Source organism: Theropithecus gelada, chromosome 5 (assembly GCF_003255815.1).
Source record: "Theropithecus gelada isolate Dixy chromosome 5, Tgel_1.0, whole genome shotgun sequence".
NCBI classification, from domain to species: Eukaryota; Metazoa; Chordata; class Mammalia; order Primates; family Cercopithecidae; genus Theropithecus; species Theropithecus gelada.
Genome location: NC_037672.1, coordinates 179,679,741 through 179,702,655, shown reverse-complemented (window position 1 = coordinate 179,702,655; position 22,915 = coordinate 179,679,741). Strand labels below are relative to the sequence as shown.

The 22,915-nt window shown below is 38.3% G+C and overlaps 1 protein-coding gene across 1 annotated transcript in view; it reads right to left on the bottom strand.

Annotated features, from left to right (window-relative positions):
- Window positions 1-22,915, bottom strand: part of TENM3 (teneurin transmembrane protein 3) — a 657,776-nt gene that overhangs the window by 35,124 nt on the left and 599,737 nt on the right. The window contains exons 19-22 of the mRNA XM_025385351.1: window positions 22,657-22,906; window positions 14,091-14,323; window positions 12,508-12,662; window positions 10,853-11,727 (exon numbers count right to left, since the gene is read on the bottom strand). Of these exons, the coding sequence (XP_025241136.1) occupies window positions 10,853-11,727; window positions 12,508-12,662; window positions 14,091-14,323; window positions 22,657-22,906 (1,513 nt within the window). The remainder of the gene's footprint in view (window positions 1-10,852; window positions 11,728-12,507; window positions 12,663-14,090; window positions 14,324-22,656; window positions 22,907-22,915) is intronic.

Below are 22,915 nucleotides of genomic sequence, written 5' to 3'. Positions count from 1 at the left end.
AACAAGGATATCCAGGAATTGAACTCATCTCTGCAGCAAGCAGACCTAATAGACATCTATAGAACTCTCCACCCCAAATCAACAGAATATACATTCTTCTCAGCACCACATCGTACTTACTCCAAAATTGACCATATAATTGGAAGTAAAGCACTCCTTAGCAAATGTACAAGAACAGAAATTATAACAAACTGTCTCTCAGACCACAGTGCAATCAAACTAGAACTCAGGACTAAGAAACTCAATCAAAACCGCTCAACTACATGGAAACTGAACAACCTGCTCCTGAATGACTACTGGGTACATAACGAAATGAAGGCAGAAATAAAGATGTTCTTTGAAACCAATGAGAACAAAGATACAACATACCAGAATCTCTGGGACACATTTAAAGCAGTGTGTACAGGGAAATTTATAGCACTAAATGCCCACAAGAGAAAGCAGGAAAGATCAAAAATTGACACTCTAACATCGCAATTAAAAGAACTAGAGAAGCAAGAGCAAACACATTCGAAAGCTAGCAGAAGGCAAGAAATAACTAAGATCAGAGCAGAACTGAAGGAGATAGAGACACAAAAAAACCCTCCAAAAAATCAATGAATCCAGGAGTTGGTTTTTTGAAAAGATCAACAAAATTGACAGACCACTAGCAAGACTAATAAAGAAGAAAAGAGAGAAGAATCAAATCGACGCAATTAAAAATGATAAAGGGGATATCACCACCGACCCCACAGAAATACAAACTACCATCAGAGAATACTATAAACACCTCTACGCAAATAAACTGGAAAACCTAGAAGAAATGGATAATTTCCTGGACACTTACACTCTTCCAAGACTAAACCAGGAAGAAGTTGAATCCCTGAATAGACCAATAGTAGGCTCTGAAATTGAGGCAATAATTAATAGCCTACCAACCAAAAAAAGTCCAGGACCAGATGGATTCACAGCTGAATTCTACCAGAGGTATAAGGAGGAGTTGGTACCATTCCTTCTGAAACTATTCCAATCAATAGAAAAAGAGGGAATCCTCCCTAACTCATTTTATGAGGCCAACATCATCCTGATACCAAAGCCTGGCAGAGACACAACAAAAAAAGAGAATTTTAGACCAATATCCCTGATGAACATCGATGCAAAAATCCTCAATAAAATACTGGCAAACCGGATTCAACAACACATCAAAAAGCTTATCCACCATGATCAAGTGGGCTTCATCCCTGGGATGTAAGGCTGGTTCAACATTTGCAAATCAATAAACATAATCCAGCACATAAACAGAACCAAAGACAAGAACCACATGATTATCTCAATAGATGCAGAAAAGGCTTTTGACAAAATTCAACAGCCCTTCATGCTAAAAACGCTCAATAAATTTGGTATTGATGGAACGTACCTCAAAATAATAAGAGCTATTTATGACAAACCCACAGCCAATATCATACTGAATGGGCAAAAACTGGAAAAATTCCCTTTGAAAACTGGCACAAGACAGGGATGCCCTCTCTCACCACTCCTATTCAACATAGTGTTGGAAGTTCTGGCTAGGGCAATTAGGCAAGAGAAAGAAATCAGGGGTATTCAGTTAGGAAAAGAAGAAGTCAAATTGTCCCTGTTTGCAGATGACATGATTGTATATTTAGAAAACCCCATTGTCTCAGCCCAAAATCTCCTTAAGCTGATAAGCAACTTCAGCAAAGTCTCAGGATACAAAATTAATGTGCAAAAATCACAAGCATTCTTATACACCAATAACAGACAAACACAGAGCCAAATCATGAATGAACTGTCATTCACAATTGCTTCAAAGAGAATAAAATACCTAGGAATCCAACTTACAAGGGATGTAAAGGACCTCTTCAAGGAGAACTACAAACCACTGCTCAGTGAAATAAAAGAGGACACAAACAAATGGAAGAACATACCATGCTCATGGATAGGAAGAATCAATATCGTGAAAATGGCCATACTGCCCAAGGTAATTTATAGATTCAATGCCATCCCCATCAAGCTACCAATGAGTTTCTTCACAGAATTGGAAAAAACTGCTTTAAAGTTCATATGGAACCAAAAAAGAGCCCGCATCTCCAAGACAATCCTAAGTCAAAAGAACAAAGCTGGAGGCATCACGCTAGCTGACTTCAAACTATACTACAAGGCTACAGTAACCAAAACAGCATGGTACTGGTACCAAAACAGAGATATAGACCAATGGAACAGAACAGAGTCCTCAGAAATAATACCACACATCTACAGCCATCTGATCTTTGACAAACCTGAGAAAAACAAGAAATGGGGAAAGGATTCCCTATTTAATAAATGGTGCTGGGAAAATTGGCTAGCCATAAGTAGAAAGCTGAAACTGGATCCTTTCCTTACTCCTTATACGAAAATTAATTCAAGATGGATTAGAGACTTAAATGTTAGACCTAATACCATAAAAATCCTAGAGGAAAACCTAGGTAGTACCATTCAGGACATAGGCATGGGCAAAGACTTCATGTCTAAAACACCAAAAGCAACGGCAGCAAAAGCTAAAATTGACAAATGGGATCTAATTAAACTAAAGAGCTTCTGCACAGCAAAAGAAACTACCATCAGAGTGAACAGGCAACCTACAGAATGGGAGAAAATTTTTGCAATCTACTCATCTGACAAAGGGCTAATATCCAGAACCTACAAAGAACTCAAACAAATTTACAAGAAAAAAACAAACAACCCCATCAAAAAGTGGGCAAAGGATATGAACAGACATTTCTCAAAAGAAGACATTCAGACAGCCAACAGACATATGAAAAAATGCTCATCATCACTGGCCATCAGAGAAATGCAAATCAAAACCACAATGAGATACCATCTCACACCAGTTAGAATGGTGATCATTAAAAAGTCAGGAAACAACAGGTGCTGGAGAGGATGTGGAGAAATAGGAACACTTTTACACTGTTGGTGGGATTGTAAACTAGTTCAACCATTATGGAAAACAGTATGGCGATTCCTCAAGGATCTAGAACTAGATGTACCATATGACCCAGCCATCCCATTACTGGGGATATACCCAAAGGATTATAAATTATGCTGCTATAAAGACACATGCACACGTATGTTTATTGCAGCACTATTCACAATAGCAAAGACTTGGAATCAACCCAAATGTCCATCAGTGACAGATTGGATTAAGAAAATGTGGCACATATACACCATGGAATACTATGCAGCCATAAAAAAGGATGAGTTTGCGTCCTTTGTAGGGACATGGATGCAGCTGGAAACCATCATTCTTAGCAAACTATCACAAGAACAGAAAACCAAACACCGCATGTTCTCACTCATAGGTGGGAACTGAACAATGAGATCACTTGGACTCAGGAAGGGGAACATCACACACCGGGGCCTATCATGGGGAGGGGGGAGGGGGGAGGGATTGCACTGGGAGTTATACCTGATGTAAATGACGAGTTGATGGGTGCAGCAGACCAACATGGCACAAGTATACATATGTAACAAACCTGCACGTTATGCACATGTACCCTACAACTTAAAGTATAATAATAATAAATAAATTTAAAAAAATACACTAAGTTTTTCAGCCTTTGCTTTTTATACACTGTTTTTTATTAAAAAGCCCAGTCATGGGAAAATCTAAAGTTATATCAGACCTACACTCTTAAAATACACTTAAAGAGAACAAAAAGTAGTTTTTAGAAAGCTCTACAAAGGAGTATTTCTTTACATCAATATTTTCAGAAGTTGTGGGGGTCTCTCTTGAAGAACCATAGATTCACCAAACTTTGGGATGAACTTGAAGTCTAGGAAATCTTTTTTGAAGTGTGTCAGTATGTGTGTTTACAAGAAGTGGTAGTGGTGATGATGGGGTGGGGAAGGACAGTGTTGCTAAGTGAGGGGTTAGAGTGACTTGAAGCATGTGGATCGTATCCCCAACCATCCTATCTCCTTCATAGGCTGCCTTCCCCAACCTGGACAGAGCTCCAAAGAGTAGTGCAGTGTCCACGCTGGTTCTGTGTTTGCAGCCTCAAGATATTCTGACACCACTCTAGGATCCTGAAACACAGGCCAAGGACTTTCTCTGTGTTGAACACCTTCCTGGGAGGCTAAGGAGTTACAGAATCCAGGAGTGAGAGCTGCTGGCATTGATTTTATTTTGATGTCAGAGGAATGAGCCACAGATGCTGGAAAGTCTCTAGAAAACACCCAATTGTCAATCTTCAGTTCTGTGATTGTAAAACATGAAATGTTCTCTTGCAATCAACGTCCATGTGTACACTTCTTGCTTTATTATCAATCATTTTAAATGGCTGGTGTACACAGCTTAGTGTTAGGGTAAATCACCTGATAATCACTGTGTAAGGGAAGCTGATGATACACATGGATATGAGGCCATCAAATCATCTGTCTAATCTAGACAGTTGCATAATGAGTTTAAAGAGGAAACTGGACACTTGTGGAAGCTGCATTTACTCTAGAACCATTATGGAACAAGTTAGCACATGTGGAACATTGATTTGCCAGATGGAACACCCTGAAAGAGTTAATTCAACCTTGCAACTATCAACACACTCCAGGGACACAGCTGATGAACTGAGACTATCTGACTTATTTTTTGTGTAATTTTTTGAGTAATCTGAATAACATACTATTTCCCCAGTTCCTTGTCTCCTTTGAAACCTGGGCAGAACTAACGGTTTTTAAAAACTACACTGCAGAAGGGAACTGGAATAGATCAAGTATTAATAAAAGTATTGCCTTAATAGTGTTCAGGTTAATGCTTGAAATGTCCAGCAGCCACTTTAGAAATTTGCCTATGCATTTTTTTTATTGATGTCCCTGGAAATACATGTTTTGGTTAATAATTTAAAGCAAAATTATTAAGCAATTAAACAAAACAGCAAAAATAGAAATAAACTATTTTACTAAATCAAATATTTAAAATTCTATCAATTTTCCCATGATTTTAAGTGATCTGCTGATATAATCTCTTAAAAATCATTCTTAAACTCCTAAATGTTTTCTTCCACGAAGAAAGAAAAAGGAAAAGGAAAATAAAGCAGGTGGCTGAGCACCATTTTTATGTGTGTGTGTATAAGTGTGTGTATGTGTATAAGTGTGTGTGTACCTACAAAGTGGGCTGCTAAGTTTTTAATGCAGTTTTTGGCAGAAATAATAATGATGCATGGTTTCAGTGTTTGAGTTTTTAGGGCTGGATGGCAAATGCCTGTCAAAGGAAAGGATATCCTCTCAGTTTTGTCCTGTGGAAGACACCTGTATAATTCTTCTTCTTCTTCTTTTTTTTTTTTTTTTGAGATGGAGCCTCACCCTTTTCACCCAGGCTGGAGTGCAGTGGCCTGATCTTGGCTCACTGCAACCTCCGCCTCCTGGGTTCAAGCGATTCTCGTGCCTCAGCCTCCTGAGTAGCTGCGATTACGGGTGAGCGACACCACGCCCGGCTAATTTTTATATTTCTAGTAGAGACAGGGTTTCACCATGTTGGCCAGGCTGGTCTCGAACTCCTGACCTCATGTGATCTGCCCGCCTCAGCCTCCCAGAGTGCTGGGATTACAGGCTTGAGCCACCGCGCCCAGCTGATACCTCTATAGTTCTTCTAACATTAGAAGCGATTACCGTGGTCACTTCTGTAAGGAGAACACAGTAGGGCACTGCAGCCAGGCTGTTTAAACAGGATTCAGTGTCAACAAGAATGGGCATATCTTTTCTAATTAATGATATCTTTTCTAATTAATGAATAATTATCATTGCATTTTCCTGCATTATTTGTGCTTTTGGTATACAATTTTGAACTTGAAATAGGCTTAGGTGTAGCACACGCGCTGTTCACACCGCCTGTCTTTCCTCTTTGGGGATCCCTTCTCTGAGGCACTCCTACAGCATGAGAACGGGTGTCAGTGGGAGTCGTGCGTTTGCCATGGGCACTGAGTTAAGTTCATTAAAAAGAAATGGTTCAGAAGCTCATTCTGAAATTGCAAAGCTTGAATGAGGGACAATAAACTCCCCAAATGAGAAGCCGGAGACCCATATATACCTACATAAATGTGTAAAAGCTGAAACTCATTGATTTGCTCTGTGAATCTGAATATAGCTCACAAAAGATCACAGAGTCAGCTCCACAAATACAGAGCTCCAAATATTCAAAGTCCCAAGATTTAAAAAAAAAGTCACTAACCTGCTGGTGTGCATGTACATATCGGCCAGAATTCATAGTTTTTCATGTTGTCTTCTTTAACCAGAGAGAAGAGCCTCTAGATATGCCCAAACGATTTGTATTTGATGTGGGTAAGCAAGCAGAGAACTGTGAAATGCCATTTACTATTAAATAACTTATTCTATTCCCCAATTCAACACACTGGATTTCCTTTCTTTGTGCATTTGAGTGTAAGAACCGTGGTTTCTTTTGGGGCATACACTTTTTAAATAATAAATATTTAGCAGGTGAGATCTTTTTAGTTTCCCTGGAATTACTCTGGCTAAGGAATCATTGTGTGTGGCCATTGTTTAAAGTGGTATGAAGAGCAGCATGAAGCAGTCCCTAATACTAACTGAAGACACGGTGTCTTCACACAAGGGGACCCTGTTAGCTAGTTGGGGTCCTTTCCACGGGCCAGCAAGTCAATGGAACAGGAGGTCAGAGCCAAGATGGTTTACTCAGTCAGTAATGAATATTTAGCTCATGAAACATATTAGTCTAACTCAGTGATTTCAAAGCTGAGTTAGAAACCATCTGATACCTAATGTAGTCTTCCCACCATACCATCCAGTAGCATGCCTAAAAATATTGGCCACTTCTCTAATGAATCACAATAGGGACATAAATTACAAGTAACATGGAGAGAAACTGCTGCCAAATAGCAGGTGATATCTCTAGTTTTCAAAATGACAGTTATCATGCTAAAGAAACCCCATCTGTGTACCCTAAAGAATCACCCTATCGACTTTATTGGTGATAAAAACTTATCAGGAATCAGGCTTTCTTCTCCTAGAATCCTTTCTGATCCCAGATACAATAATATCCTTTAACTGTATTTGCATGGGATAAGTTTTCTGTGCTTACCACCAACATTTCAGAAGTAAGTGCTATCAACAGGAAGTTTTTTTTGGTTTAATTATCGGACTAACAAGATCAACTGAGGAAGTCCTTATTTCATAAAGCAAAATACAGTGAGCAAACATGCAATTTTGGGTAAATATTTTTAAAAATCAGTAACAAAAATGGCTAATGTTAACATTTTCAACATTCACTATTGGTACGGAGGTGTGAACTAACTTAGAACGCCAAAGAGCATTTATAGGTATTCTCTCAGTGGAGCCTTGGCAAATGCCAGCTTTTTCTGGTTCTACCAGACTCTTCTCGGCAAAGAAACACTGACCTGTCTACATCTTTGATTTATTCTTCTATTTCTTAATTCAGCAAATAGCTACTGGGAGAGTTCTATATGCACGGCAACATTCCAGGAGTGGTGGGAGCCACAAAGACAATGAAAGTTTGCATTTTATGAAATACTTCTACATTTCATTTTGTACTTATACCAATACTGTAACATGTTAATGGTACACTAAAGTTTGTACCAAGAAAAAAATAAAAGAAAAACATGTAAGGTAAGTAATTGGAACTAATTCTCTTTTAAAATTTCTTTGGAAGGAACTATGACAAGTATATTTTTATCAGTAGGCAAATTTATTGATTCCAGATCGTCTTCCATCTGTTTCTATCCTACAAAAGCTTTAATCTCAAGGCTTTTTAAACACCAGGCTAGTTAGAAAGCTGGCCATATACAAATGGGAATTTGAGCTGAAAAGTTTAACTTTTCTGTGCAAGGTATTTGTGCAGGAAGATGAATATAGAGCATGTTATCAGAGCTCAAGGGACTGGTGTCATGAAAGTCATAGAAAACAGGTGTTCTTCAGTGGGGGGTGGCAGTTTTTTTTCACAGTCTCGTTGTGCTTTTGGTAACACTCCGGACATTGTCAAACCTGTCAAATCCCTTCTTTGTGAACTTACTGGCTACCCTTTGTAAGGTCTAAAGTAGACACATAGACGCATGGCACTCTAAAAAATGAAGGGAAATATTACAGATACGTACTAATATTCTGGGAGTAGGCCAGTTCACCAATAACTACAAAAACAAAGGCATTCCGACAGGGACTCAGAGGCCCCCCGCTGCCTCTATTAGGATGCTCACATCCCACCGCACCACCAGGTCAGGAGACAAGCAGCAGAAACTCTGTTGTCAAGGCTCTGATGAGTAGCGACAGGGGTTGAGTTTGCCCATTAACAATCTCAAACTTACACAGACAATACGTGCTGCTGTGTCTGAACACAGACAGGGCTGCTGCAGGGGCGGCCTGATAATGACACCTCCCCCCACCCTTTTCTTTTTGCGCATTTCCTTTTGAATGTGTTTTAAAGTTTCGGACCCTTAGGAGAGGCCGGGCCTTTGCTCCTTCACAGCCAAATTACAAGAATGTATGGGAAGAAAAAAATGATCATTTGTCATTCTGACATGATAATTCTGAATTCCTTGGGTTAAAGTGCTCTTTTTTAACACATTATTTTGAAAAGTGCATACAGGTTTCTTAGACATTTTTTAGTCGTCTTTGCTGTAGACAGCTTATAAGGAAAATTAACAAAACACTGGTTTTTAAAAATAGTATTTCTGTTAATTTTATTAGAAAAGTTAATTTTATATATATCATATACATAAAATTGTGAGGGTGATATTTGGTGAGATATTTTAATAATGCTTTTTGGAATAGTTTAGTTGCCCTGACAGCAATTTATCTAGCTCTAAGATTTAATAGATATACTTTAAATAAGAAATGTAATGAGTCAGTATCGGTGAAAATGTGATTTTGATGTGTTTTAATTAATTAAAACCTTTCATTCTTTAAAATACTGTTTTCCCATTATAAACAAGATTGGCTTGCCAACCTAACCCCTACTTCAGCCAGTCTGCTGATTCCTAAGTCTGAAATTCCTGGAGGTTATGTGTTCATAGAGAAATGTATCTTCTTTTTTGCACTATCATTTCTTTAAAAGGTAAAAAAATCCAAATTGGTTTATACTATCCCACATTAGCTCCACCAGTGACATTTCTCTAATTTTCCAAACTTGATTAAAATGCATTTGTAGGTCATAAGCAAAGCCCTGTGTCTACTGCAGGAAGTTCAGGTGTCCGCACTAACCCGTACGATGAACTCCTGGGAACGAGTAAGGACATATTCAAACATGGCCCAGAGAGCAGGGTCTGAGTAGTAGACTCTACTAAAAACTTATTTCTCTCTGTTTCCCCTGCTTTCAACTAAACTGAAACCCTACCAATGCCGCCACTGTCTCCTGAAGATCTTATAATCAGAGCAGCTCTCCTGCCCAGTCTCATCTGATGGCAGCACTTTTCCTCTGCTCTTTTTTGCCTCGTTGGCAGTCTAGCCTGCTATCACTTTGAAAACAGTGCAAAGGAAGTGCTTTCCATTAACTTCCAATTTATTCCTTTCCTATTGCAATACTAAAATGAGCAGAAGGAATGCTAAGCACAGAATTTTAATGTAATTCAATTGAAAAGGTTTGTTCCTCTGACAAAATCATGCTGCTGGGTAACATTCATTTTATTAAAAGGGAATCTGTCGAAAAAGAAAAGCAATTCAAGCTACAGGAGAACTAAGCTTTATGTATAAGATACATTCCAGAAAAGTTGTACAGAAAATATTTGTATATTGAGTCATTTTTTTCTACTGACTTTTATTATAATTTTAGAGGTGTGCTCCTACAGAAAGAAATACTCTTGCTTCAGCATATCATGGTGAAAATCACACTAAGGAACTCAGGATTCATTTCAAAGACTATTTTGCATTTGTCTACATGCCATCCCTGCACATCTCATTTCACCTCATGGCTTGCACAGCTGAGTCAAATGAACAAGCAATTGAGAACGCGTTTATACATGCCATAACATACACAACGGCTGACTCTCCGTTCACTCTCAGTGACTCCCGAGATGTGACTGTTCAGAAGGCACAGTGCCCGGGCCACCACTCCACGCTATCTATTGCAACACCCTGGCTGAATGAGCCTCCGACCTCTTCACATGCTTTCAGGCAACAAATGGCAATTCCTGACTTCACTTAGTTGTAAGGTTCTTTGAGGCACAGTGTAGTTTCTCCGGTAACTGATTACAAGAACTTAAGCCCTTTTATGTAATCAGCAAAGTTCACTGTGAATGTTTTAGAAGTTTTTCTTCAATGCAAGCTCCTGATACAGTCAGCATTATCAGGTGGGCAAACCTAGAGCCAAAGGCTTTATGCCCCAAACCACAGCTGCAGGATGCTTCTCAGAAGGTTTGCTGCTAAGATGCTAGGTCTGTTTGAAGCAAGATGTTAATCCTTAAGTAAAGGTAAATTTACCATGAAGCCAACTGAAACTTAAGCTTTGGGCTTCTCCCTCACATGGTCCCTCCCCTTTCCAAGGCCCTGCATCTAACTTTGTATCTTGCAATTTTGTCTTCTTTCTCAGAAAGAGGAATCTAATTTTTTTTTTTCTTTAGAGATACGTTCTGGCTCTGTCACTCAGCCTGGAGTGCAGTGGCACAGTCATAGCTCACTGTGGCCTCGAACTCCTGGGCTCAAACAATCCTCCCGTCTCAGCCTCCCCAGGAGCTGAGACTACAGGAATGAGCCACCATGCCCAGCCAGGATCAAAAAACTATAGAAGCTCTAGGCTCTCAAAGACATGGAATCCTCCAGCCCTTAAGATTATATTGTTATTATAGATGATATTATTGTATCACAGTATTTTATAATCAGAGTAGAATTTTCATATACTTACTCAAAAAAAGTTGTCCATCCAGTTTCATCGCTTTTAGTGGCTAAAAGGCCACTATTGCCATGGTAAGTAAACAAAACTAATTCTAGTCCTTGAGCAGTCATGCTTTTCAAACATCCATTTGTTCCTATCGTCAACCATATCACTTGGTTATCGGGAGACACCACTCGAACTGGCATGCGATTTGGGTCCCGTCTAATTCTAAGGGTGTTGCCATTGCTGTCCGTCACAGCAGTAATATCATTGTCATTGCTGTAGCTAAAATTGTACAGGTAATCACCAGTGACTAAACTTACAGTATATTGGTGAGTACCATTGATGTCAAAGATGTAGAGTTCTTGATCAGTTGGAGATGCAACTTCATAAAAGTTCATAGAGTTAAGTAAAGGCTTATTCTTTGACACAGCCCGGATCCGGATATTCCCTAGATCTGCAATATACAGTGTACCATCTGGAGAAGCAGCCAGGGAGGATGGGGCATTGAGTTTGGCATCCTTGGCATAGCCATCTCCACTCTGGTAACAGTCACAGTTGGCATCATTTTTGCAGTCACACTCTGAAGGTATTCCAGCCACTAAGGAGATTTCCCCATCTGTTGTGACCTGCCTTATCCGGTTAATTTTCTTCTCATCAGTTTCAGTAATGTACAGGACCCCACTGTAGGACACAGCAATGGCAGTAGCTGATTCCAGTGTTGTCTGCACTGCGTGCTTCCCCACGGGATATTCCACTCCAGGAACCTGACAGTGCATGGGCCGCCCAGCAGCAATGCGAACCTGACGATTTTCAGTGATCTGTAGAACTACATTATTATCTAGGACATAAATGGAGTTATCCATAGGGTTAATGGCTAGGTCAGTGGGCCATTCCAGACGTACCTAAACAAAAAAAGAAATGGCCTGGTTAGTCAGTTACTGCACTACAGTTAATTCACCAGAAGAGTAAATTAGACCATTCAGGGAAATTGGCATTAATTTGAGATAAACTGTTTTGTAATAGTTTTTTCAATGGCCTCAGTAAAATAAACCAAAAAGTAATGAATGAATATAAATATAAGAAATAACACTTTCTTTTAAAATTCAGCCCACAGTAAGATTTGCTAGTTATAGGCAAATAGCAAATAAGCCTCTAAGTAGTGAGTCAACAGATACCAATGAGTTATGAACACACGTGTTCCTATGGCAGCAATAACAACCAAAATGTTGGGGCTTTCTAGGTTATGAATAGATTAGTGTTCTATTGTGTTTTCAATCAGCCTAACAGTAAACTTTCCAATTCTAAATATAAGTCCCTTGGGACTAATCATAGTGGGTTCTCTCTACTACTCAAGGAGCTCATGCAATCAAAAGATTAGAGATTTAAGCTGTTTGGTTCTTCTTAGAATATCTGCATGCTGCTACTTTACTGGCATTTTATTACAAATGCTTAGCATTTCTTAGTGATAACTGTTCTGTATCCCACTGAATTCATCAAATGCAGAATGACACAAGAAAATAACTTTTTATTAGCTCCTGTGATACATGTAGATGGAACTGCCCTATCAGAACCACTGCAACACATGATATATGCAGTTTCATAGGGTGCCATCACAGTCTACTGACTGAATCAGTCAAGTCACCCAGAGGAGAAACAAACGAGCCAGCTCAGTGTTGAAGCACCTGGCTGATGTGCATGCTGGTGTCACAGGTTAAAGGTCTGGCTGAAGTCAAATCGTTAGAGCCCAGGAGAGTTGAGATGATTCCATTTTGGTCAACTTTCCTAATCATGGTTCCATCAACAAAGTAGATTAATCCATTCTTATCAATTGCCATTCCTGTATTTGAGAGAAGCAGGTATTAGTACTTTTTCAAAAATGGTTACTTTTGATTAACTATTAGGCCCATTATTAAACTCAATTATTTAACCCCAGTGACGACATCGGTGACAGGCAGCAGGTAGGGCTGCAGATTGCAAACACATTAGAAAAAAACCAGCATAGGCATTTATAATACAAATAAATAAAAAATTCAGTAAGGAGGCAGGACATGGGGGCTCACGCCTGCAATCCTAGCACTTTGGGAGGCTGAGACAGGCGGACTGCCTGAGCTCACGAGTTTGAGACCAGCCTGGGCAATATGGTGAAACCCCGTCTCTACTAAAAAATACAAAAAAATAACTGGGTGTGGCAGCATGAGCCTGTAGTCCCAACTATTCAGGAGGCTGAGGCAGAAGAATGGCTTGAACCCGGGAGGCAGAGGTTGCAGTGAGCCGAGATTGCGCCATTGCACTCCAGCCTGGGTGACAGAGTGAGACTCCGTCTCAAAAAAAAAAAAAAAAAAAAAAAGAAAAAAAGAAAAAAATTCAGTAAGGAAATAATCCAGTTTTGTCAGAATCTCCTGTGAGTATATGAATCACACAGGTAATACCTGTATGTTTCAAATATAAATTATAATGATTATATAATGTTGTGGTCTATAAATTATAGAACCAGCTTCAAATTCCATTCCAGCTAACTTACAGCAACCATATTCTTCTAACAAAAATAGATCTAAGCCAAGGTTAGTGTTTTGTTGACCCTGTTACAATGAAATTTTCTATGATGAATAATTCAGTACAGATACTTTTTTTCCAGTCCTTGTTCACATAATAGTCAGTAGCTATCATGAAAAAAATAAAGGCCCCAAACCAGAAACATTGTATTGAGTGGCATAATACATGAGCAAGGAGTCAGTCCTGCCTGGTTTAAAAGCCTTTATCATGTAGAATTTTTTAGCCCTTGTTACCTCCAAAAATTCCTCGCAGCAAGGATTTTTTCCCATGGCATAGAAACAAAAGTTGAACAGGTCCAAAGAGGGTGAGGGCTCACAGGGTTGCTTAGTGATGTTTTTTAAAGAAGCCTGGGACTCATTCATGACAAAGAAATTCCAGGACTATGAAAGAATTTGGATACTTTCTTGAAGTTTAACAGGATGTGACCTGAATTATATAGAGTAGTTGCTTCATTCTTTGAAGAGCTGAAAAAAGGGTATGATAATAAAGAATGCCAAGAACCTAATATTTACTGTAAAACCAAGTTAGGATTCTAGCAGTTTCATGCTACATGGCTTTTAAAAACCCTAGATGTGAAACAGCTTTTCAGAACACTGTCAAAGGTAAAAAGTTAGACTCAGCATTAAACATGAGAAGGCACTAAATGGATTTTCTACCTTTTTTTTTTTTCAAATAAATAAAAAGAAATCCTCAAATCGCCAACTGCCAGTACCTTTGGGACTCATGAGTGTGGCTTCCACGGCCTTCCCTCCATCCCCACATCTCGCCTCGTCAAACGGAAGGCACTGCTCCCCGGTTCCTGCGACGACTTCTGCATTTTTAGTCAAGTCTTTTGCCCCTGTAAGTGACTTTGGGCGATAAATTCTGCGGGTGTTTGTGTCAGAAACGTATAAATCTCCTGTGACTGGATCCGTTGCAAGGTAGTATCTATGAGCTGGGTTGCTGCTGTGAAAAGGATCATACATAAACATCAAAGGGAGTTACTCCTAATACACAGAGGGAAATTAAAAGCAAAATAAAACAGATCATGAGAAGCTGATTCTAGTCTGGAATCCATGATCAAAGATGAGACATGAATAGTACGTCTATTTAATAATGACTTAAAAGAATATGCTCACAGGTAGAATTTCTCTGATATTACTGTTTGTCTTCCTTGCCTGATGCTGAGGATTCAACAATTTACTAACAGTCATCTTAAAAATATTACCTTTAAAAGGCACCATGTGTCTAGCCTAAAACAAAGAAAAAAATTCTCTAAATCTTTTTTGCTCAATGCAAAGCCATTAAAAAATGCCCCTGAATGAGGGACATAAAGTTTATTCCAGGCGAAGGATGTCTCCATCAAATTTTCCTAGAAGTACAATACGCTACTGATTCCACTCATACCTCGCCATAGGGTATTATCCTTTCAAACTAAACACCCTCCCCTTGAAGAAATGAGCACTTTATCTGTCTCGGTTGCTCTATCATAATCCAGAAAGGTGCCAATGTTTGTCCTATGGGGTTAAATATTAAAATGAGGTCATTCAAGTGTACGGGGGAGTCTCACCTGGTGGCCTGTGGTAGTGAGCTAGGATGCTGGATCCTTCAGTTTTCTTTCTAAAGTTCATATACTGAGCTGCTCTGAAACCTGCCTATGAATTTAGTGACATACAAAATGTAGTGCCTCAATTTTATAAATATAAAGAAATGCAAATGTAAAACATTTTTATGTCCCATTACTTGTAAAAAATGGTAAGCCCAACACTATCAAGGAGGGGACAAATTATGACATATTATTGGAATTAAAAAGCTAATATCCTTACAAACACTCAACGCCACATTCTTAAAATTAATGTAATCTTGTACATGTGCCAAGATTGCTTTCTGAAAAAAATCTGAAAAATAATTTACATGATTTGGTGTCCCAACCAAGATGTCAACATGATGGGAATCTATCGAACTCCACTGATCTTCTGATGACGAACTTAGTTATACTAATTAATTCTCATTCTCTCTCTTCCTCTCCCTCTTTCCACATGCAGCCAGACACACACACACACACACACACAGAGTTATATGCTTGCTTCCATTTATTTTATTTGTGAACATCTAAAATATTTAGAAGAAATCTACCTATATGAATATTTTTATTCAAATAGTGATGCAGTAGTTTCCTCATTACTAATGAAGTTGGGTTCTAATAAAACATTTTCACTACTTAATGATTTTCCTTCTAAGTGCTGAGTAGATGTACTTTATCATTCCTGTAAGAGAGTTTATTCTTAAAATTGTTGAAGTGTTTCTCATGTTGTTAGAGGAGGAGAGGAGATCACACATGGAGTCTGTAGAGGCCTGTGGAGCGCTGAAGAGCTCTTAGGCTGTGATGTTAGTGTACAGAGAAACACGAAGACATACAAAGGCTTGAATACCTTCAGCTCTGGGATCTCCTTTCCAGACTTTAATATCTTTGACAAAAGACAGACTAGAGCAAGAGGTCTTGAGTGTGTAAATGTGTGTGAAATGGTAAAAAGATGAAGAACTCAGAAAGATGCAAGTCATTATGCAAGAAAAACATTTCAGAACAACTGGGTTATGCCAAATGATCAACTTGCTATGCTAAGTGTTATTATATCATTTTCCTAAGTTGATGCCTAAAATTTTAAATGCAGCAACACATATTGCATCCCTTAATGTGGTAGTTTATTACTTTGTAAGAAGTGAAGAGTTACATATCAATATAACATTCAGAGCAATTTTACAGAGGTTTTTTTTTTTCCTTTCTATAAATAGTCTAATGTTGCCAGAGCTGGTCTTTCAGGTATATATAATTGGTGACAGAGTTGCACCTCCACCAAACTAAGTCTACTTTGAAAGACATGACATTGGAGAGGTCCCTTTAGTCTTTCCTACCTCCCTGAATATACAGTTAACTGTGAACAGCTGTGTACATGGTATGCATACACTCATGTGTATACATACACACATATTTTTTTTCTTATCAGTGTATATCTTTGAGTATGAACTCTGTACCAGAGAGACTGGGTTTAAAGCCTAACTTCATCACTAACACTAAATGCATGATCTGGGCAAGTTGGCTAACTTATCTGTGCCTCAGGTTCCTTACCTATAAAGGTGATGATAATAATACATATTTCATAGGATACTGGGAGGATTACATGAACTAATATATGTAAGATCCTTAGAACAGGGCCTAGTGCATACTACATACTCACTAAGAATTAACCGTCCTTATACTCGCCTTTGCCCCGTCTCTTCTTACAGTGCAATGTCTTTTGCCTTATAACCTTAGAAAGTGCAGGAATACAAGAATTAACTAAAGTATGAGTTGTTTCTGAAAACATTAAAAGAAGAAAAACTGGGTTTAAACTTGGTTTAGGTTTAAATTTGTTAAACCTAAACTTGGCTAGATTTAAATTTGTTTTCTTACTTCTGCTGTTATTAACAGCAGTTTATAATATCCTAAACTACTAAAGTAATGAAGACTCATCTTAAAATACCCACTTTAAATTGTTTAGAAAGTAATGACGAACAGTGCTGATTCACTCACGGTAAATGAGCCATACACACTTCCTCGGGATGCCTTCATTTTGGGAAAAAACAAACCGATTTTTGAGGTGGCAGCTTCAGTGGTGGTGGCATCCTCTTAGCTACGGGACATGAGTTTTCTTGGTGCAAAAACGAATGGACATTCAAGTCATATAAGCTTGCCTTTGTCATCAGTTTTATTCTAATGGGGAAGTAATAAGAGAATGCCCAAAGTGGTGCTTATATTTGCTTATTTCCTGTCCTGAAGCATCTCCTTCCTAGAAGACATAGACATTTCTCCATCAAGCAACAGATGTCAATGGCTTTAAGAATGTCTGACAAACGAAAGCTGCGCTTTTGGATGCAACTCTGTTGTCCAGAAGAACAAATGTGAGGGAGTCTCTGTGGCCCTAGAGAAGAGAATGAGCCTCTGGAAATATTCCGCACAGGATGGGAGGAAATGAGACGTTGACAAGTTCCCAGCAGCGCAGGCCGGCATGGTAAATTAGAGCTGGTTGTTAGGTGCTGGCCTCTCCTAAATGAAAAGAGGGATCAGCATGGAAGTACTAAAAGGAAAAAAAAGTGAGTCTGGGTATTTCTAGTTGACAGACTGGTGGCAGTGAAGCTCTGAATCATATGCCATAGGACTGGGATTCAAGGTCACCTAATTTCAGCATAGAGAGTTGACAGGGTGAGCTAGTGCTTGCTTTCCAACTTTCCGAAAACCCAAAGCACTAAAGAGGCGGGTGTGTGGGTACGATGAGTGGTGAATTTTTAGGTCCGTGATCTATCTAGTGTGAAAACGTGAGGCTACCATGACCGAAACAGGCTGCAGCCAACAGCTGGTGCACGAGGATTTTCCAAATGCTTGGTTTTGGGAAATCTCTGCTTAGCAGAAGCACAGCAGCATCCTTATGTGATTGATTGAGATTTTGCTATTTCAGAAAGGTTTGAAATATTACAATTTTGACTAATAGCAAAACGAAGGAAACTGAGATCAAGTTAAGAACCTTTAGTATATTACACCTTGATTCTTAACTCATCCTGAATTGCCTAGATCATCACAATTATCAAGACATCTTCTCTACAGTCTCATTCAATTAGACACAGATCCAGTGGTAAGTGCAGGCTGGATTTGCTCATTTATTTTGTCATAATTCAACTTTCTTAGACTAGAGAAATATTCACAAAGAACAAGCCAGAGAACAGACATTATTAGCACTTCTATCTTTTGAGTTGGAAACTGTGCCACAGTCCTTAGAACACAAGACATTTGAAGAAGCATAAAAAACTGTATTTATACAGAAAAGTAAAAAGACTTCTTTTATGGTAACCAAAACACTGTTTAGAATATTGCAAGCAGGGACTGGGGGTGTGATATTTCCGTGCCTGCTTGATTTTTAAATATTAAGTCAATAAGGAGTGCTGAATAAAATTTTTATAATTTGGTATCTAAACTTTAATGGATTCAAATTCACAGAATTATGATTGACACTTTCTTTGATCCTTTAATTGGTAATATAAAATTCACAAAGTTGATTTTTAGTTCTACATGTTTAAGTGCCCTTTGGCTGGTATTAATTAATATAATTTTAAAATTTTGGAATGTGTGAGAATTGGAACAAGGATGATGTAAAATTTACTACATATTAAACGGGTTAGTTAGCAAACTAGTACTATAAACATCAGAGAAGGAAATGTTTGGTATATCTAAAAGAAACACATTTTTAAAGCATTGTAGCAGCTTCTATTTATGTAAAAAATTTAATATGTTGATCAGTAATATTTATATCTATTCATTAAAGTAGAGCTAAGAATTTTTATTTCATGTAATATCCTGGTGGTGCTTATTAGTTTGATATAACAGAATACTCTGAATTTTAAAATAAGAAGATGTGTTTTTATATTAATTTTTATTGAATATTTTTATTATTCCCCCATTAGTCCAATTAATGAGACTGTTTATAGTATATGAAATATACAAGAGGATAAAAAGTGTGCATTTTTATATTTTAATTATTAACAACTGGCAATACCATTCCTTTTGTAGATTTAGACACACTTTTCAATTTCTTTTTCTTCCTATGACCTGTTCCTAAGCCTCTCATGACTCTTAGGCTGCCCAAGAAAGCGAGGATAAGAAGCATAGCAGGAAGGCTCTTATTAACCAGGAAAGGGGAGGTGATGACAGGCAGGCACACAGGAAGAAGCATCTGAAAAGAACTTTAATTTTTTAAGCTAAAAGAAGAAGTTCCAATGAACTAAAATATGTTGACTTTGCTAGGTCAATTTTATTACCTACTAAACAAATGGAATCCCTATTTTATCAATGACATGAGATCATGTTTGATGATTTGGGCTCAAAGACCTTACGCATTCTCTACATCTTCCTCTTTCTTACCACTTAGACAAAGACTCTCCATTCTCTCCTTCCCTTTATCGCTTGGCTTCCTTCACTGCTAACCATCCTGTTTTAGGTTATCTAGCATCTCATAGTGCAACAGCTTTCTAACTGATCTCATCTCGAGTCATTTTGAACTCTGACACCAAGTTATTCTTCCTTTCAGTATGCCACTTTGCGTATGCCACTTGTTCAGGATGCTAAAATGGGTCCCCACTGTCTCAGGTATCCTACAGGAGAGAATAATTCCCTAGAGCACTCAAGGCCCCAGGCAATCTGGCCCTCCCCTGCCTTTGTGCCTGTATCTCTCACGATTACCACCATGAACCCCCTGCTCCATTCAGGTGGGTCTGATTACCCTCAGAACATGTCTTGCTCAGCTCTCCCCCAGTCCCCGGTCACTTTACTTGCTTTCTCTACTTCTTCATGACTGCCCTCTTTTCTTCTTGCTGTTCTGTTTCAGCAGACTTCATTTTTAGACCTAGCTCAAATATCAGCCCTTCCAGAGAACGTTTCCTTACCATACCGTCATCTCCCAGTAATCTCTTCCTTCACAGAACTATCCTCACATTTGAAACCATGGACCACAGGTATGATTAAGTGTCAAAGAACGATACTGAAAATGTTATTTAATTTGTCACGTATATACCTTGTCTCCCCCGCTAGACTGTGAGTTCTGAGAACAGGTACTTTGTCTTACATTATTATTTCTCAAAGTGCCTAACATGCGGTAAGTGATCAGTTAACATGATTTATTTCATACAATTAAATATCCATATAAAAGCCAAAAAGTGTACTCTGCATGCACGGCACATAAAGGAACTGCAGAAGCGCAAATGTAGTTAGGATGATGGACAGAGGAGAAGGGTTATGGAGGATCATGAGAGAGGGATTACAATAGTATCACTGCCAAACACCAGAAGTTAGTACAAAATGAATTCCTACTGTTTAAATAAAGATGTAACTCTAACCTCAGAGATTTTTTTTCCCCAGAGGGAGAGATTATGGCTTTAAGTAACAGGTAAAATGATTGTGAAGTAAGTCTCACTTTTTGCATACCCAGGGCATGAGCCCCTAGAAACTTAGGCATTGGGAGACAGAAAAACCGGCTGTGTGGTGCAGTGGAAAGAACATATTTTCAGAGTGGTTTAACTGTCTGCTACCCATTTCTTAGGCATGTATTTTGGGGAAGATACGTAACCTCCTGGAGCCTCTACTATGTCATCTATAACCCTGAAGGACTGCTGTGTGGATCTGCAATAACAGATATAAAATATCTGGCACCATGCCTGGCATGGAATAGGCCTGCTTGTTAAAAGGTAGCTGCTTGGATAGTTTTTTCTCTATTGCCTCCAGCACTTTCACATTTAGTTGGTGTGCAACCTGTCTGTCTTCCCTCTTTTCTCCATGGCTACCAAGAAAACAAGACAAGAAAATTTTTGATATTCTACTATGGTTTCTGAGAGCAGAGCTTTGCATGCTCAGTATTCTGCAGAGATGAAGTGCTGATTTTAGCATGTGACTAAGCTATTAGCTGAGAGTATAAGATCAATAGGGGATCTCAGGAAAAGATCATGGGGCCACGTCTGGTCACCCTGATATGTAACAGCTATCCATCTTTCAGTAGAACTTTGGTTTTCGTTTGCTAGTTGTCAATCACTACACAACAGGTTAAAGGGGTTTTGTTGACTAATTCATCTAAAAGACCTCACATAAAATATTATTGTTTCCATGTGATATCATTTCCTTAGCTATTTTAATGAGATAAAATAGATCTAGCATTTCTAACCTGTCTAGCTTTTTGCTAGCTTTACTTTAAAACATTGGTTTTCCCCGCCTTTTTTTTTCTATCCTTCGCAAAGTTTTTCAATCAAATGTGTCCATACAAGTCTTTATTGTATCTTCTGCAGCTCCGTGTACACAGAAAGTGGAACATGAAACACTTCTGAGTCTATATATTTGCTTCAACTATATTTGTCCTTCACTTTGAAGAAAGTCGTTTCCTCCATAATAATGGCAATGAAAACATTACTTCTTAAATCCAGTAATTCTTCCAACTTAGGAAAATATAAACTATAGGCAAAGAGGAATTTACCAGGAAGCTAATAATTAAGCTTCAGCTTTGGGGTCTCTCACTCTGCCAAGCCACATGTTCACATAATTGTACGTTTTAAAAAATTTGCCAAGGAAAAGTATTTCTAGATTCTTTTTCTTAAAGAGTCTCCAATAAAAACAGCCTGTCCTGGGTATTCATGGAACAATGCAGGCCTTCTCAAACCTTCCTACTGTGCTTCAGGTTTCATTCTGTTCAACATGGCTTAGATTGTGTCGGTCAGTAATTAATGCTTGGAAATCATTTTTGTTATACAGAGATACTCCTTATACTTTTTTGTAGTGAAATTTATTTTGTGAACCAACTGAAAAAAGTTTCTCAAATTATACCACGTAAATAACTTGCAATATATTGTATAATAATTGTCCAATTAAGCGCTTTTAATTCCTTTGATGATCTGTGATACTGTTTCCTCTCTCATGATGAAATATTCTTAGAAAACAATTTTAGAGGGTCACATTGCAACGTAAAAAGGATATTTGAAAATATACAATAACCTTAAGGTATGATGCTTACCTATGTCTAAAATCTTTATTTCTTGGTGGAAGCAGGTAAAAACAGGTAAAAAAAAGAAAGCACAGTTAGAAAAGGCTTCTAAAATATAATGAGTTGAATTCTGGGATTTAATTATTTGTATGGAAAGTTGCCAACTTGGCAGAAATGATACTGGAAATGAATTTTGTAGTCTAGGGCTTACCAACTAACGTACAGAATAGGCTGATTTGAAAATCACACTTAAATGAACAAAGCAAAGACAATATGTTACTTTTCCTATTGTCATTATGGCTAATGGATTAACCCAACCTGAGGATCCAATATTCTAGTTAAAAGTCATAGCCTTAGTTCATTTAATATCAGGTCCTGAAATCACAGGAAAATATTTTATGCCTTAATTTCAACCACTGAAATAAAAGAGCTATGCCTATTTCACAGGGTTATTCTAAAGAAAACAAAAGAGATTTAAGAATCATAGCTCTATCATTTTAGAGCACAGAAAATTCACTGAAATCAGTAAGATATTTGATATACTGGGTGACTTTATGCTCTTTAATACACTTATGGAACAATATATATGTGCTGTGCTTCTAACTTAAAGCAAGAATCTGGCTTCTTTCTGGGGGAAATTGTAAACCTTGGGATGGTATTTTTATATGAATAAATTAGTACATCAGACTCAATATTTTTTTAAAAGGCAGGTTTAGCTTTGGTTAAAAGCCCACATTTAGAAAGACATACCTTAGTTCTAAGACACTTGTTACATTTCCAGAAGGGAATATCCGCCGCACATAGTTGAAATCGCCTACATATAGACTGCCATCGATCCCACAAGCTAGCGCCACTGGGGCCAGTAGCTTGTTACCATCAGCTTGACCATTGCAACTGGGGCAGGAAATGCTGCGTCTTCGCCCATTGCCCATGATACTACTCACGACTGGAGGCTGCTGGGAGATAAACTGGTTTTCCCCATTTCCCTTGTACAGTATACCTACAAGAA